General features: G+C 43.2%; 1 protein-coding gene across 1 annotated transcript in view; it reads left to right on the top strand.

Annotated features, from left to right (window-relative positions):
- LOC147684149 (phospholipid scramblase family member 5-like) overlaps positions 1-13,858 on the top strand; it is a 16,991-nt gene extending 3,133 nt beyond the window's left edge. Inside the window, exons 2-7 of the mRNA XM_086944954.1 lie at positions 1,623-1,697; positions 3,903-4,095; positions 5,161-5,272; positions 8,259-8,358; positions 11,767-11,825; positions 13,700-13,858. Coding sequence (XP_086801080.1) covers positions 1,623-1,697; positions 3,903-4,095; positions 5,161-5,272; positions 8,259-8,358; positions 11,767-11,825; positions 13,700-13,726 — 566 coding nt within the window. The 3' untranslated portion in view covers positions 13,727-13,858. The remainder of the gene's footprint in view (positions 1-1,622; positions 1,698-3,902; positions 4,096-5,160; positions 5,273-8,258; positions 8,359-11,766; positions 11,826-13,699) is intronic.
- The last annotated feature ends 2,804 nt before the right edge of the window (positions 13,859-16,662 follow it).

Below are 16,662 nucleotides of genomic sequence, written 5' to 3'. Positions count from 1 at the left end.
AATAGATGTAATTGTTGCAACCTCCCTGGACATGAGGCTATATCACCACATGTCTAGACACTCACAATAAGAAATGAAGAATGGATTACGCACTCCTATGTGTTATTGATAATCTAGTTAATCACAATAAGTTGATCAGTGTGCCTGGCATATGGAATACAATGGGGAATGGCCCCGCTTTAATGACAATATGGGTATATTAACTTTCTCAATTAAATACTGTTTGTTCAAGAGGGTATTTATTTTTACTCTTACTAGTACTTCATGCTTTTTTGTGTGTATTTGTAACACCATAACATTTTGTAATTTTGATTTATTAACATTTTTTTTATAGAGTTTTATATAGCTCGACCGTCACCCGAATCGGGTATCAGAGCGCTTTACATCGCACCAGTTACGTTACTTTAGGACACATTAATTTTTGTTAGGCACAGGGAGATTAATTGATTTGCCCAGAATCACAGGATGTTCAGTGACATTGCCAAGACTCTGACCCGGTCCCCCAGATTTGAAGTCGACCACCCTAGCCATTAGGCCAACTCCTTTTAAATTAAACAAATATATTACAAACAATGAATTTTACAATCCATTCAATGCAACATATGCATTCGATTCCGACAAAGGACAGTGAGATGAGGCCCAATACATTTCGGGACGGTGGTCCCTTCATCAGGGGAAAAAACCTTGTGATAGTACCTCATGATGGAATTAAGTCGGCAAGTCCTGGATAGATCGTCTCTGTTCTGGCCGCTAGTTTAGTTCTCCAAATAGATCACCTCCAAACCTCATCTGGCTGTAAACACTTCCTTGACTGAAATCCATGAAGGTCATCCCCACCACTTCATTTCACTCTAGTCCCTCCTACAGCGCCCTTGAGCGGTCCCACCCTAGACATCTGCCTAGTAGAAGCCAGGCTCAACTTCTTGTACCTGAACCGTGGCATGGGACCAGAGGCACTGGAGATGGACCATTTTGTTGTGAGACGGATATGCCTTTTGACCTTGATCATAAAGGGCTTAATCAAAAATGTAGGTAAAATGATGTAAAAATTAGATTGATTAAATGTTGTCGATTGAAAAATAATAAAATATGATTTTGATGTTAGGTACAAATGTATTACGTGTGGTACAGCAATGACTGGTGTACCCCTAAAATGGGGGAAACATCCTTTACAACGCAACTTTTACCACGCAGTGCCTTTACGACGCAACTATTACAATGCAAACCATTACAACGCATTGCGCTGGGGGGCGCTCTAGGATAGGGAATAGATTTAATTTACTATCCAACACCTTCCCTAGTGCCCACGGGGACTGGAGTTGGAATAGTAAATTAAACTATTCACTATCCAGCACCCCAAAGCACTATGCGTTGTAAAGGTTTCCGTTGTAAATTACTTACGTTGTAAAAGCATGCGTGGTAAAAGCATGCGTTGTAATGTCATACATCCCTAAAATGGGTATGCTGGTAGAGGCCAATTTTGGCAGAAATTGACCAATGTAGAACTTGTTCATTTGAAGCAATGTTTATGTACCCAGTGGACAGGGTGGTTCATTTTGAGAAGGTGGAAGACGAATGTGTTTTAATGCAATAATGAAACCTAATTGTGTTTCCTTTTTCAGGGCTCTCCTGTTCGGCCGGGCGCTCATATGCCATATGCACCCGAAAGGGCAAAAAACTGTTTGTGGTCCTCGAAGGTAATCCATTTCTTCATCTTCCCACCTGTTTCCCTCTTCCCTCCTGATACAAGGCAGCCACCTCATTAAACAGAACGATAATGTTCTGACCTCAATGCATATAATACCACTGCACAAATGGGGTTATTCAGGTCTCCTATGGAGAAGTGATTTAAAAATAAGCTTTTAAATTAGATTTTTATGAAGCACATTTAAAGATGTTCTTTTGGGTTGTTTATATCACCCTGCTAATATTATTTGCAATATAAGATTTAATTAAGGATTAACTGATTAGTGACAACTTCTTTCTGTTTTTTCTGCTTTGCAAAACATCCTATATGTTTGTATGGATGGGTGACATATTGTTCCATTGGTTTTGTAGGGATAAACTCGTGATTTTTGCGCTGTATACATTTATGATTTATTTAGGTGTTTATATTAACTACATTGAAATGCAAAAATGATTTTGTTGGCAAATTAGACAGAAAAAACGTAACTTACTCATATATTCAATATTTTATTTAAGTGTCACATGACTGTAAATTGAAAAAACACTCTAGCACCCACAGTCGACTACAAGTTGAGCACCTCAATCCTAAAGTCCCATATATACCAGTTTCTGTGCATAAGGCCTCCGGGACCTGCTGTGGTTGGGTCCCACTGGAATTCCAGATAGAAAACTTCAAGAAGCGTGGAGGCAGCACCAGGTATGCAGTCACAGAAGAGCCAGGAGTACACTATCAATATTCTTTTATTCTTCTTTGTATTTAAAATGGAACAACAGCCAACGCGTTTCGTTCCTATCAAAGGAACTTCGTCAGGGCAGATGATATAATGTGTAGACCAAAAAGAGTTCCAAATGGTGGGCAATCAAAATCAGATGGCGCCTAATCGGATCCAATATCCAAACGGTGTTTTGGCCACGCTCCTGTTCATATATTATATAGTTCGTATTCAGAAGTTGTCAATTAACTTCAATTCAAAACAGCGCACAAGTCATCAAAATGACTCTATTCACAGTAATATCAATTCCTAATTCCATCCTAGTCACTGGGGAGCCACTTTTCAAAAATTGCCAAATATCACTTCAAAGTGGTAGGATACCCCAATCCTTTAGGTCACCAGGAACAAATATGTCTGATCAGCTGTGACAAGACAGGATAGTGGAAGTGGCCCTGATACACCATCAACTTTCCCAATCAAAGCAAAGGTTCAGAGGAACTGGCAGTATAACGTCCGCTCCCGTATCATGTAAGACGCCCTAATAAAAGAATATTGATAAAGTTTACTCCTGGCTCTTCTGTGACTGCATACCTGGTGCTGCCTCCATGCTTCTTGATGACTGTCAATTGAGATTGCTAAAAGCTGGTCAATCAATTTTGCTGATAAATGATCTGCAGTTTTTGACTTGTTCAGGTGCATTTGGGAGATAGGATAGTTTGTAAATTCAAATACAATATTGGCAGATGATATTTTCTTATTTCTAGGTTTTTGCAGTTTGCTATGAGAGACACATGCCTCAAAGAATGAAAGAATTGAGTAAACACTAAAATTGGGGATATTTTCTTGTAAAAATGGAAATCTACTTTGTGAGTCCTAGAAAGTTATGATATTATGTGTATAGAAGGGCAAGCTAAGTTGAATAAGGAAGAACATAGGCTACTTTTAAAATGGCAATTGATGCACCAAACCTAGGTGCAGGTTGGATTACTATTTATTTTTGCATCTTGTCAAACTGAAGATAAATGCAAAATGTTACACCATTTATATTTTGAGTGTGGTAATAGCCATTTTATATATAACAATGTGTATTCTACTTGAAGCCTTGAAACATCCTTGGTTGCAAACTAAAATATGTTGGCCATATGGTGGTAGGTTATCGCTCACCTATAAATGAAAAAAAATATGAAGAAATTAAGACTTTGAAATATGTGTAAGATTTAAAGAAAGTGTAGTTTTGTATATAAACCATATTGGCAACATGTTCAAAGCCAGTCATTTACCAGAAGGTTATAACAATATATCGATTTTTCTAGTTTACTTTGTTTATCACCACTATACCATTTCCCATTGTTTGGAATAAAAAGGTGTTTCTAGTGCCTAATTCAAATGCACTTATCTTATTGGCCTTGGATTGATGACATGCTCAGTCATTGAGCAGTCTCAGCTGTCTGTGGCATACAGTCCTCATGGCATACCGAGCACCTCCCTCTCTTCCTCTTCTAGAAACTGACTGCCTGTGCCTGCACCTCTGCGGCCCGGCTCGCTCTAGTTGTCTGCGGCTGCATGACCAGAACGCGCAGGAGGTACTCCGCTTCTGTCGGCCATACCGCATGGATGTCTGCTGCATGGCCTGCTGCCTGATGGAGATGAGGGCCTTCACCGCTGCTGGCAGGATCCTTGGCACTGTGCGCCAGAGGTGAGGCACATAATGGAGTAGATGGGCGACTGGACACAATTATGTACATACCCAGGGGTGTAGCTTTTGGGGTTTTTTGGGGGGTGTTATACCCCCCTAATAAATGTATTCCCTAGTAAATAGTTGGGTACAGGTGCTTTCAGTCGTGTATGGTGAGGTGGCTGTCGGATTTCACCTAAAATTTTTACATGCACACACAGACTCTCTCTCTTTTCTCTCTATTTTGAAGTTCCTAAAACTGTTGGTTATTTTACAACATATTGGGCTGGATGTTCAAAACATTTTTGAATTCCCAAGTAGGCGGATTTGCAGAATCGGGCCGTTTGCTAACGCAAAATGACTTTTCTGATGTACAAAGCCCAAATTAAGATTCAGTAACCTGTTAGCAAATCGCAATTTGGATTTGCGATTCAGTATTTGGAATGGGCCGTGTTTAGGGCGTCCCTTCCAAATACTTATTCGTATTGGGATGTATGAATGTTTTGCAACTGAAATGCGGTTGCAAAACATTAACAATTTACAGTAATTTAAAAAATGGTGGCAATCCATTCGCAAACGAGAAGGGGTGCATAAGAAACCCCTTCTCCTTTGAGAATGGTTGGTAAAATATTTTTTTAAAGCAGGCAATGAAACTTCCAAGTTTTCTTTTTAAAAGCATCCCGTTTTCCTTTTAGGAAAACGGGCTGCGTTTGAAAAAAAAAAAGCCTTTATTTAAAAGCAATCAAAGACATGGTGGTCTGCCATTCCTAAAGGTCCTCCCTCATTAATATTCATGAAGCTGGTCTATTTGCGATCCACTAGGAATCGCTAATGAAACTCAAAAGAGTTTCATACATTGGAAATAGCGATTTCCTAATTGCGATTCACAAGAAATCGCTACTCATAACTTTCGTACATCTAGACCTTAGTTATAAAGGTGAAAGTCTGAATGCATTGCTTTGTGTTTCAGGTCTATTGGGGGAGGTCAAGCGAGAGGGGCCGGGGAGGGTGTGAGTGTACCCTGCCCTAGTACAGTAGGGAGCTCTCAGCTCACTGAGCTATCCTAACAGATATCTTCTGTTACAGGTGGAGTCTATTCAGCCCCCTCCTGGAAGTGTGTGACTCCAACGGAAACAGGGTGATGAATATCCATGGATGCTGGAGCGCCACCCGCTGCTATGCCGACCAAGAATTCCAGGTATGACATCATAACTGCATCAAATCATTCACTCCTCCTGTTTTGCTGAATTTAATTTAAGTTCTAGTTCATGGTATTTTGTCTCTTTTGAAATAATATCAGTACCCCTACCTATGGTTCCTTATGTAAATCTTTCTTAGGTCTAGCTGTACTATATAACACATCGAAATAAATAAATATTTCCAAAGTTAGGTGCAGAAATTAATATGTATATATGAAAGGTGTGGTGCCAAAAGTAAACAAAGTCCCTATAATCTAATATCAGGAGGGACTTTGTTTACTTTTGTCTCTTTGTGTTTACCCCGTCCCTTTGCTTTGCACTGGGGTAGCTCCCTTCTTTGTTGATTGATATATGAAAGGTGTGGCCTTTTATTTGGCCACTCAGAAAGATACGAAGTTAAATGAAATAGAACCACAAATTAGGCCGAGGGCTGCTAAAGATTGGCAGATCCGAAGGTGCTGAGGCTTCCAGGATGAACTCCCAGATGCACAGAAACTCGTTTAAGTGGCCATTTTGTCTGGTGGGCGGTGGAGGACTTTCATATACAGTCTGGAGGGTCTCAGGACCCCCCCCTCACTGTTCTCTCTGCCTAATATGCAAACAATATGCCTGATTACAGATTGATGATGGAGCTACAACCTCTACTAAGGCAGTGGTTGACATCTGTTGTACTTAGGGTTATTTGTCTGGGGAAGCGTAATTTCTTCACAAAATTGGCAGTGTCTGTCATGGGATCCGTCTCTTTGTTGAAGAAACCTTTCAGCAAAGCAAAGAACTCTTCAGCATCATGAAGGAACTCTCCAACCCCAGCTCCAACACCAACGACACCCTCCCTTCGCAGGACCTGTGTGACTCACTGGCCACCTTCTTCCACCGCAAGATCGCCGACATCCACAACAGCTTCAAAGCCACAACCACCCCCCGACCACCGAGACCTCCACCCCGCGACCACCAGCCACCTGATTGCCTGGTCCAACGTCAACGACAATGACACCATCAAAATCATGAACTCCATCCACTTCGGATCCCCGTCTGACCCATGCCCACACCACGTCTTCAACAAAGCCAGCACAATCATTGCCCCCCATCTCCGGAAAGTTATCAACATCTCCTTCGAGACAGCAACCTTCCCGGAGAGCTGGAAGCACGCCAAGATCAACGCCTTACTAAAAAAGCCCAAGACGGACCCCAAAGACCTCAGGAACTTCCGCCCCATCTCCCTGCTCCCGTTCCCGGCGAAGGTCACCGAGAAAATTGTCAACAAACAACTGACCCGCCACCTCGAGGACAACAACATCCTGGACCCATCCCAGTCCGGTTTCCGTAGCAACCACAGCACCAAAACCGCCCTCATCGCCACCACCGACGACATCAGGACCCTGCTTGACAACGGAGAAACAGCTGCCCATCCTCCTGGACCTGTCAGCCGCCTTCGACACGGTCTGCCACCGCACACTACGAACATGCCTGCACAACGCTGGGATCCAAGAGCAGCCCCTGGACTGGACCACATCCTTCCTCTCCGGCAGCACTCAGAGCGTCCGCCTCCCACTCTTCCGATCCACCGCTACTGAAATCATCTGCGGCATACCCCAGGGCTCTTCCCTCAGCCCAACGCTGTTCAACATCTACATGGCACCCCTCGCCCACGTCGCCCGACAACACGACCTTAACATCATCTCCTACGCCGACGACACCCAGCTGATCATCTCCCTCACCAAAGACCATCACACTGCCAAAACCAACCTCCACGAAGGAATGAAGGCCGTCGCCCAATGGATGAAGAACAGCCGACTGAAGCTAAACTCGGACAAGATGGAGGTCCTTATACTCGGCTCCACCCCTTCAGCCTGGGACGATTATTGGTGGCCGACATCATTGGGACAGCCCCAACACCCACCGACCACGCACGCAACCTGGGGCTCATCCTCGACTCCACCCTCTCCATGACTAAGCAGGTCAACGCCGTCTCTTCATCCTGCTTCAACACCCTACGAATGCTCAGCAGGATCATTAAGTGGATCCCCACCGAAAGAAGAAGAACAGTCACCCAGGCCCTCGTCTCCAGCAGGCTGGACTACGGAAATGCCCTCTACGCAGGACCGTCAACCAAGCTCCTGAGACGGCTACAACGCATCCAGAACGCCTCGGGACGACTGATCCTCGACATCCCCACCGCAGCCACATCACCACCCACTTGAGAGATCTTCATTGGCTCCCCGTCAGCAACAGGATAACCTTCAAGCTCCTCATCCACGCACACAAGGCCATCCACAACACCGGCCCAGCATACCTCAACAGACGACTCAGCTTCTACATCCCTAACCGCAAGCTCTGCTCCGCCGGCCTTGCCCGCGCCACAGTCCCCGCATCCGAAGAACAACCGCCGGCGGCATATCCTTCTTCCACCTCGCCGCCAAGACCTGGAACACCGTCCCCACCAACCTACGGCAGACCCAAGACCTACTGGCCTTAAGAAGACTTCTCAAGACCTGGCTCTTCGAACAGTAGCAGCACCCTTCCTCCCCCCAGCGCCTTGAGACCCTTACAGGTAGGTAGCGCGCTTTACAAATGTCCTGATTGATTGATTGATTGATTGATTCAGACGAAACTGCACTGCCTGTCACTACTGGTTGAAATTGCCCCAGCAATGTTAGGGCTTCCAAGGTAGGTAGAAGAGCTATGCTGACCTTATCCTATTATTCTGTACTCTAGCACAGCCAGAAGGGTCTCCATTGATAGATGGATGCATGGATAGATGTATGGATGGATGGAGAAATGGATCCATCATACACTAAATACAGAAGTTAAAATGTGGAATCCATAATTGTTTGACAGACTCTCCATTATCGACCTCCTCTAAACTAGTCCCTGCGGGTCTCCTGAGAACCCTTCTCAGATAGAAATGCATCACAGGTAATTACTTGAATCCAAAGTATCTGGCTCTGCTTCTCAAAGCCCCTTTCTTCTGGCTTGTTCCCACAGGTCACCTCTCTTGACAGACACCCGGTGGCGGTGATATGGAAGAGATGGCCGGGCTACAACGAGGACTGCAATATGGACCATGACTTCTTTGGGCTGGATAGTAAGTGTAACCTCTTTGGACACAAAAGATTAGGATTTCTATGCATCAGACGTGTTAATCTTTTATGTCAACCCAGACTTTTCTCCTAGCTCATGATCCTGAAAATCATTGGACAGGGATGCCCAGTACAGGTCCAGGTGGAGGACAGACCTTTACCTGATTTTCAGAATAAACTTGAGAAATATGTTTCATTTAGATTCCTTATATGTCCATTTATTTCATACATGGACCTGGCCTTTCCTGACCACTGTTCAGCACATGGTTATAGTTAATTTCCTGGTCATTCTGTGGTTCTGACTGCCACAACACCTGTTCAGTCTGAATGTGGACTAGACATCTTGGTTTCTGTCTGAAATTTTAGGGAGATCCACTGGAGCTACTTGGGTGCCACCTCAGTCCCTCTATTCCTACTTTGTTGTATCCACCCTTCCATTTACTCTCCGCTGATCCTAATTTTACATCTCCCGCTCCAGCACTTTGAGGCAATCATGTTGCTATGAAAACGGGCAACGTATATTAGAATAATACATATGCCAGATGTATATCAAAGTCATACACAGAACTACAACTCAAGAGTCTAGGCTTTGTAGAGCATTTTAGACTGAAATTCAATTTTCTGAGGTAGCCTATTAGTGGTTAATCTGACTGATTGACATCATTGTTTTGAGGATTCAGTCATTTATCCCAGTCAAGAGCTTCAAAGCTTGTCCATCTACACATTTCTGGATGTTTGGATGTCATAAGAGTCCACAAACCAAGTAATGGAATGGAAAATTTTGTCCATAGCAGGGAATTACGCAGTCCCAATAACTATTGTCCAATATGGTCTTTGTGATGTATCGCTTTAGATTTCACAGTGTACATCAATTGACGTAGGATTACTCCATCCAAAGAAGGGACCTTTGAAGTTTTCCAAAGTAACATCCTACACTTGCTTTGTATATTTCATTATTATCATATTTTTATTCAGATAAAAACCCATAAAACACAGTAAATAAAAAAAATCAGCAAAACATATTTAAAAACAATATTTTCAATACTACAATACAGAGTTCAGATAAAAAATACATATTTCCACATAAGGTGTTGGGTGCATTGAATGCAAAAATGATCGGGGTAGCTGCAATCCGTAGCAGCACTGATCTGTTACTGTACTTCATCGATGTACGTTGACCTCAGCTTCCATGCGTACAGTGAGGATCTAGAGAGTGTGAAGTGCAAGCATCATTGCAGAGATGTTAAGCTCTTTGCTTATCTAAAGACCATCAGGTAAATATGAATTCCCATATTTCAGAAATAGTAACCATCTTCTAATTCTGTCATAAAAAGGACAGAGGAGTAGAAACTGCACTTGAGTTTCTACTTGGTGTGTGCTTAAACAATAGTTTTTGAGTATTCTCCATAAATGTTCTATTTCACATTAAAATCCTCTAAAGGTAAAAAAAAATGGATGCATGATACCTTAGCTGGGAAAGGCTCTATTAAATCCAAATATATCTCTATCCTAGATAAATGCTTTGGCAATACTAAGGGGGTCATTACGATGTCGGGCGGATTGCCTCCGGCAGGCTGGCAGTAGCCACCGCCGGCCTGGCGGAGGCAATCCCCCGCCATATTAGTATGGCGGAGGGGACCTCGGCGGACAGAAAGACCGTCCGCTGCTTTTCCGCCCCGCTTGACTTGCGGCCGGGGCGGAAAAGGAATAATATGGTAATATGGTGGCGGTGTCTATCAGACACCGCCAGCCATATTATGATAGGCATTTTTCATTGCCTTTCCATGGCGGCAATGCCGCCACGGAAAGGCATGCAGACTTCACTCTGGGGACCCCTTGCGGGCCCCCAGAGTGAAGGAGAGTAAAGGGGTGCACACGGGGGTACCTGTGGTACCCCCCTGCATTTGCATAGTCAAAGCGGCAGGCACCGTGCGGTGCCTGCCGCTTTGATTATGCAAATGCTGAAATGCATTTTTAGCATTGTAGCGGGCGGTGCAGAGAGCACCGCCCGCCACAATGCTAAAAATACAGGATGTGCCCGCCACTGTGGCGGGCACATCCTAATACTCCCCACGGGACCCCCGCCCTTATGGCGGGCGGTCCCGATTACCACGAGGATGGCGGGCGGGCAAAGTCCGCCCGCCATCCAAATGACCCCCTAAGTGTTCAGTTATTCTACCACAATCATTGCCCAGTAACCTCTCCTAATCCACACTTGCCCAGAAACCTTTATTATGGGAATAAGGCCATATCCTGCACCAAGAGATTAAGGGCCTAGGTTTAGAAATGTGTTCAATACTTGTGATGTCTAGATTGATCATCATTGGTGTAGTCGGGACACTTTTTCCCATCTCTAAAAGCTCTTTAGAAAGCAGTTGTCTGCCCCTACCATTTGTCTGAAATTTAAAAAATCAGCAAATCTCCACACTATAGAATGCTGAAGTCTGGGCCTAGGCTCTATACACTACTAGGGGTGTTGAAGCCTTTTGAGAACCTCTGCATCCTAGAAAAGATAACATACCTTTAGCTTTATGAGTTAAAGTCAATCTGTTTTTAACAATTAGACTCAACATGATTCTAACACCTAGAGAGTCAAACTCATTGACGTGTCCCATTGTCCCATTTTCTAGGTTAATTACTTTCTTATATCTTATTGATGGATTTTAGATCCTTAATTTTACCTTGGCCAAGTTTATTTTTAGACCTCTCTTATTGCAAAAGGCAGAAAAACTATTTGTTACATTTTGAAGAGCATTTGCTGTCCAAGAAATTATTAAGATATCATCTGCAAACAGTAAAAACCCTTTCCCAAGTAAGATTTGGGGCATCTTGCAAACTCAACTATAGATGGTCCACAACCCCTTTTAAGAAGAGGGTATTTATTCATTGTATTTGCTACTTTCTGTAGCACAGCTATGTCTCGAAAAGTGTCATGTTCTTTACAATTAACCACAACTACAATTGCAAGAGAAGAACTTTGAAAGAGCATGAAAAGTTAAATTAAGACACCAGTAAGAGGACATGGCGGCAAGCAAGGGGAATTGTAAAAGATTAAAGGAGGTAAATCTGGAGCAATTGAGATTTTAATATTAGATTGAAATGAAGCTTTAAAGAGGGAATATGGCTGTTCTACTATTGTAATGCATGACATCAGTTTTGTATTATTTAGCATAACCAAGAGTGTCACAACCTACAAAAAAAAATCTTCTTTACCTGGGAACTTGCTCCAAACACCTTTTCTTGTTTACTCTTGATTAATTTGTTCATGAGGGTATGGGGATGTATTCAGTGTCAAACAGGGAATGCCCCAGTAGCACTATGGATGGAGTAAAGTGGTAGAGTGGAGGGTGGTGTTGGTTATTGTAAAGACTCCTTCTTTACTTCTGAGTGACTTATCCGTCGATGTCCTTCAGTTTCAGCTGAAATGAGTCAGTGTGACAGAGCTCTCCTCTTGGCGGCTGCATTTCTGCTGGTGAGTAGTAGTAAAAAAATGTAAGCAGCTTTGATCAATACAAAATGAAATATGAATGCAAAATATTGAAATCACTTTAAATAATGGGGTTTTAAATAGTCAGCTTCAGCTGCCAGACATTACCCAAGAAAAGGCTGCATAATCTTTGTTTAAACTGTGAAAAATTGACAGGTTTGGCCTCTCAAGGCTAGGCCCTGGTGTAATTTGCATTATGCTGGTGTAATTTTGATAATTTTGATAATTTTGTGTTATTCTTGCTACATGAAATTCACAAAATGACACTATTACGCTGCAGTTTGTAATTAAGTACCGTTTGTGTAAAATGTATGCATGAGATTAAACATGAACAATAGAGTATGAGGGACAGTTGTTCCCTGTGCTTGTTTTTTTTTGCACTTTTTGTGTGTGAAATTATTCTTCACTTCTAAATTGAAGGTGAGATCACTTTTCGAAAACACAGGGCCAAATGCAAGTTTTGCATTTCGCATAAATATGTATAATTTTACATGGTTTTGCTGAAATCTAGCATAATTACAGAAAAGCAAATTACACCAATTTTGTGCAGCCATACTCAAGACTAATCTCAATGTGGCCCACAGCAACATCCTCATATCCCTGGTCACCCTGCTAAAGTGTGTGAACCCCATGCTGTGCCAAAAAGGTTTTCTATTATCCAACATCAGGTGCCTCATATTGTGATTGTTTACATTTAAATACTGCTAAAGCTGTCATATTTCTCGCTAGCTGTACTGCTCCACTTGTATAGGCCGTTCTTAATTTGAGCCGTGGTTTCTGGTGCACAGCACCAGCACTTAATTGCCAGTACCGGCATTTATGGCAGTCTGCCACATGGTGGCACTGTGCACAACAACAGTTGTTTATTAAATTATTGTACATTAAAATGACTAATACTGGCCGCCAAGCCATTCTTATGGCTTTGAGGTCCTGGAATAGTCTGAATTGGCACACTTGTAGGAGCACGATAGTTAGTAGTTCTGTCAGCACTGTCATTGGTGGCACTGGCTTGGAGAACGGGTGGTCAAGCTACAGTGGCCTCCCGACGAGGATCTTGACACTTATTTTTTTTTACAAATTAAGTATTGTAAAGGGCTCTTTTGAAATCAGTGTGCATTGCCTATTTTGCCAAATGAGGAAGCTGAGTTTCCAATTTGCAAAGGTATTTGCCTAATGGTTTCCTGTTTCTGTGCAGAAATACATTTATTTGTGAGTGGAAATTGATGTAGAGTGCCCTGCAGCGCGGCTGCTACCTGTTAGCAGCAGTGGAGCGGGGTGGGAGAATAGGTTAAAAAAATCCCTTACATCCTGGTTGGCCTGCTGGCCGGCCGCTGCCTCTCTCCAACATCCTCTTCCTCGCTTCTTCGGGGAGACAGGAAGCACCAGGGCTCCCAGGCTTCCTGCAGCCAATCACAACACTGCAATGCAGTGTTGTGATTGGTCTGAACGCCATGATACGGCACTCAGCCAGGGGCTTGAGGGGTGGGCACGTTCTCCACGCATGCTGTAATGCAGCCTGCAAGGAGAACACGGTATGTGCGCATGACTGTTTAGGGCGACCCGAGAGGGACGGCCAAGCACTCATGCTCACATAGGGAGTGCAAACCACTCCTCCACCTGCTCTGAGAGCAGCCCCGCCCCACAAAGACGCAGCAACGGGGAAAACAAAAATGAGAATAACCTTGGTTTATTATCATTTTTTATTTTTCCTTTAATTACACTGAAGAAAGCAGTGGGACATTAAAGTTTGGGTTTGACTTTCCCAACTGGGGGACACGCTGCACAGAAGTAGGAAACAAAGTATATGTGTCTCAAAAAACATGAATAATTTTACTTCCTATATTTTCTTTGTTTTCCAGAATTATATGTTCTTTGAAATGAGCTGAGCCCAGAGATTTCTTCAGACGCCTTCCCTCCAGGAAAAATCCCTGATTCGGACAGTCCTGCAAACAAGATTTTGAGCATCATTACAAAAACTTGCTCCTAGAGGAAACCTCTCCTGAAACTCCTGGCCTCCAGTGATACCACACAGGGAAGATATCTGCTGTAAAAAAGGGCAGCTCCATGACTGCTGAGGTGGAACAAGGGGAATCCTTAGAAGTGTTCAAAATACGAAGAACGTTTTTTGTAAAGCTCTGGGTGCCTCTACTTGGGTGAAATGTTGACCTTTGGCTCAGTGTGTGCTTGTGTTGCAAGGGAATTTCTAATGGAAGTGTCTCTTCAATCTGCAGTGGGCGAGAAGGGCACATTCCATGACATTTGAATGTCTGTCTAGCTCTCTGCTGTGTTTATATTATATTTCTTAAGGAGTCTCTACATATTGTAAAGCGCCTAAAGGGGTTGACTCCTGAGCTATCCCAGACCTTAGGGATCATTCTTTCCAACTTATCAGAGACTGGGCTCTCCTTGGCTTTTGGGGAAGAGTGCTGTTGATAAAGGACCAGGCACTGATAAACTGAGCTTCTGTCCCCAGGGTGAGGGAGGGGCCTCCAAGAATGAACACCCCACCAGCCTGCACATGGCATCGCCCCACCTGGTGCTCCCTGCTTTGATGTCCAGGGACATTTCGTGGTTTTATGTGGTTTAGAAATGGTGAACCATTAATGACTTTTATTTAACCCTTTAACTGCTCACTTCTTGGGCCTGCCTTGAGATCAGAGCGAATCTTGCATTAGGGGTAAGAAGCGTGTTTTCAGATGAAGTCATGGCTGTGATAATCACTGCTCTGGTGCCACGTTAGTGGGCATGAAATGAATGCAAATGACTTCAGTTGATGTCACCAAGACACATCGTCACGACTGCATGACAGGCGGTGCGTTTAAATGAGCAGGCACTGTCCGGAACTGAGTACCTGCACTTCTTTAGTTTGAAAGGGAGAGTACCTGCACTTCTCAGCACACCTGTGATACATTTAATGGGAGAGTACCTGCACTTCTCAGCACACCTGTGATACATTTAATGGGAGAGTACCTGCACTTCTCAGCACACCTGTGATACATTTAATGGGAGAGTACCTGCACTTCTCAGCATAGGCGCAAATACATTTAATGGGAGAGTACAGGCACTTCTCTGCGCTGCTGCAGTACATTTAATAGGAGAACAGGCACTTCTCAGCATAGGCGTAATATATTTAATGGGAGAGTACCTGCACTTCTCAGCACAGCTGTGATACATTTAATGGGAGAGTACCTGCACTTCTCCGCACTACTGCAGTACATTTCCTGGGAGAGTACCGGCACTTCTCGGCATAGGCGCAATATATTTAATGGGAGAGAACTGGCACTTCTCAGGCGCAATACATTTAATGGGAGAGTACCTGCACTTCTCAGCATAGGCGTAATACATTTAATGGAAGAGTACAGGCACTTCTCAGCATAGGCGCAATACATTTAATGGGAGACCACCTGCACTTCTAAGCATAGTGACAATACATTTAATGGGAGAGTACAGGCACTTCTCGGCATAGGCGCAATACATTTAATGGGAGAGAACTGGCACTTCTCAGGCGCAATACATTTAATGGGAGACCACCTGCACTTCTAAGCATAGTGACAATACATTTAATGGGAGAGTACAGGCACCTCTCGGGTGCAAACCAGTACTCTAAATAGTGAGTACCTGCACTTTTACATTTCCATTTAAAGCCATCAAAAATAGTACATGCTTGAAAGTGTCTGACCTGTATGAGCCTTAGAGAGGTAAGTGTGACTTGCTCTTTACTAACACCGGTGTACTTCTCTCAGATTAAAAACATTTGTATTGGTTTTAAAACAATCAGAAAATTAATCAAGCATTGGCAGTACCAACAGTTTAGCTTTTGTGCACTGAGGAACCTGATTACGACATAGAAAACATGTTTCACATGGACGTCGGAAATGGGAGTTTCCATCGCACACTCGAATAGGAAGCAGGTGGAGAGTAGTTTACTTTTAGCGCATTTCTTTGTGCAATGTCGGTACTCATAAAGCGCTATTGGATGAATCGAATTTCACAACTGAGGCTTTACAACAAATCTTTACATTCAATAAATGAGAAACACATGAGGCTCCACGAGAAAGACAGGAAATGATTACGTTTTCAACTCATAAAGGTTTATTAAAGATTAAAAGGTTTACAGTAGGTAAATATTAGATTAAAATGTCATTATCAGAAAAGGTTGATTAATATGCAATTCAAAATTAAATCAAACTCATATATATCAGAGGACGAACGCGGAATGAGCCACCCCAAAATAAAGTGCAATGAAGAACGGTTCTCTCATTAAGAGTCTTTTAAATGTCTTGCTTTTTCCTGCTCTGAACTGTATTAAAATCCAGTCCAGTCTAATTGAAATTCTACTTTGCAGTAGCTTAAATCACACAATACAATTCTAACAGTTTTGCTACACCTACACACACTTCTCTTGAGAGAACCCATTCGGGTCAATGCAAGATAGTACAATTATATGCTTGTTAGCTTACTTCTCAGGAATCCTTACAACACATCAACGTCTTTCTCTGTACTTCAAGCTTATTTATTATATATGAACACAACTTTACCAGTGGTGCAAGCTTCACTCACACATACAAAATAGGCATTGCTTTGGCATTAGCAGTGCAGTATGTCCCCAGACAGGCAGCAGTATAGCAAGCTTCCCTATCACACAGCGGGTATTGCACTGGCTGCTGCAGTGCATTCTTTCCTGAAGAGAGCGGTTTCAGGACATGAAAGGCAGCAGTGCAAGCTTCTCTCACACACACAGAACTGTGATGGCAAATAGAAATGTTGTGCAATGGTGGACAGCCCCATTTGGCACTTGAGTGGCATGTGATGCCAAAGAAGG

This window comes from Lissotriton vulgaris, chromosome 11 (genome assembly GCF_964263255.1).
Source record: "Lissotriton vulgaris chromosome 11, aLisVul1.2, whole genome shotgun sequence".
Taxonomy (NCBI): domain Eukaryota; kingdom Metazoa; phylum Chordata; class Amphibia; order Caudata; family Salamandridae; genus Lissotriton; species Lissotriton vulgaris.
This window is presented reverse-complemented; position numbering and strand designations above follow the sequence as displayed.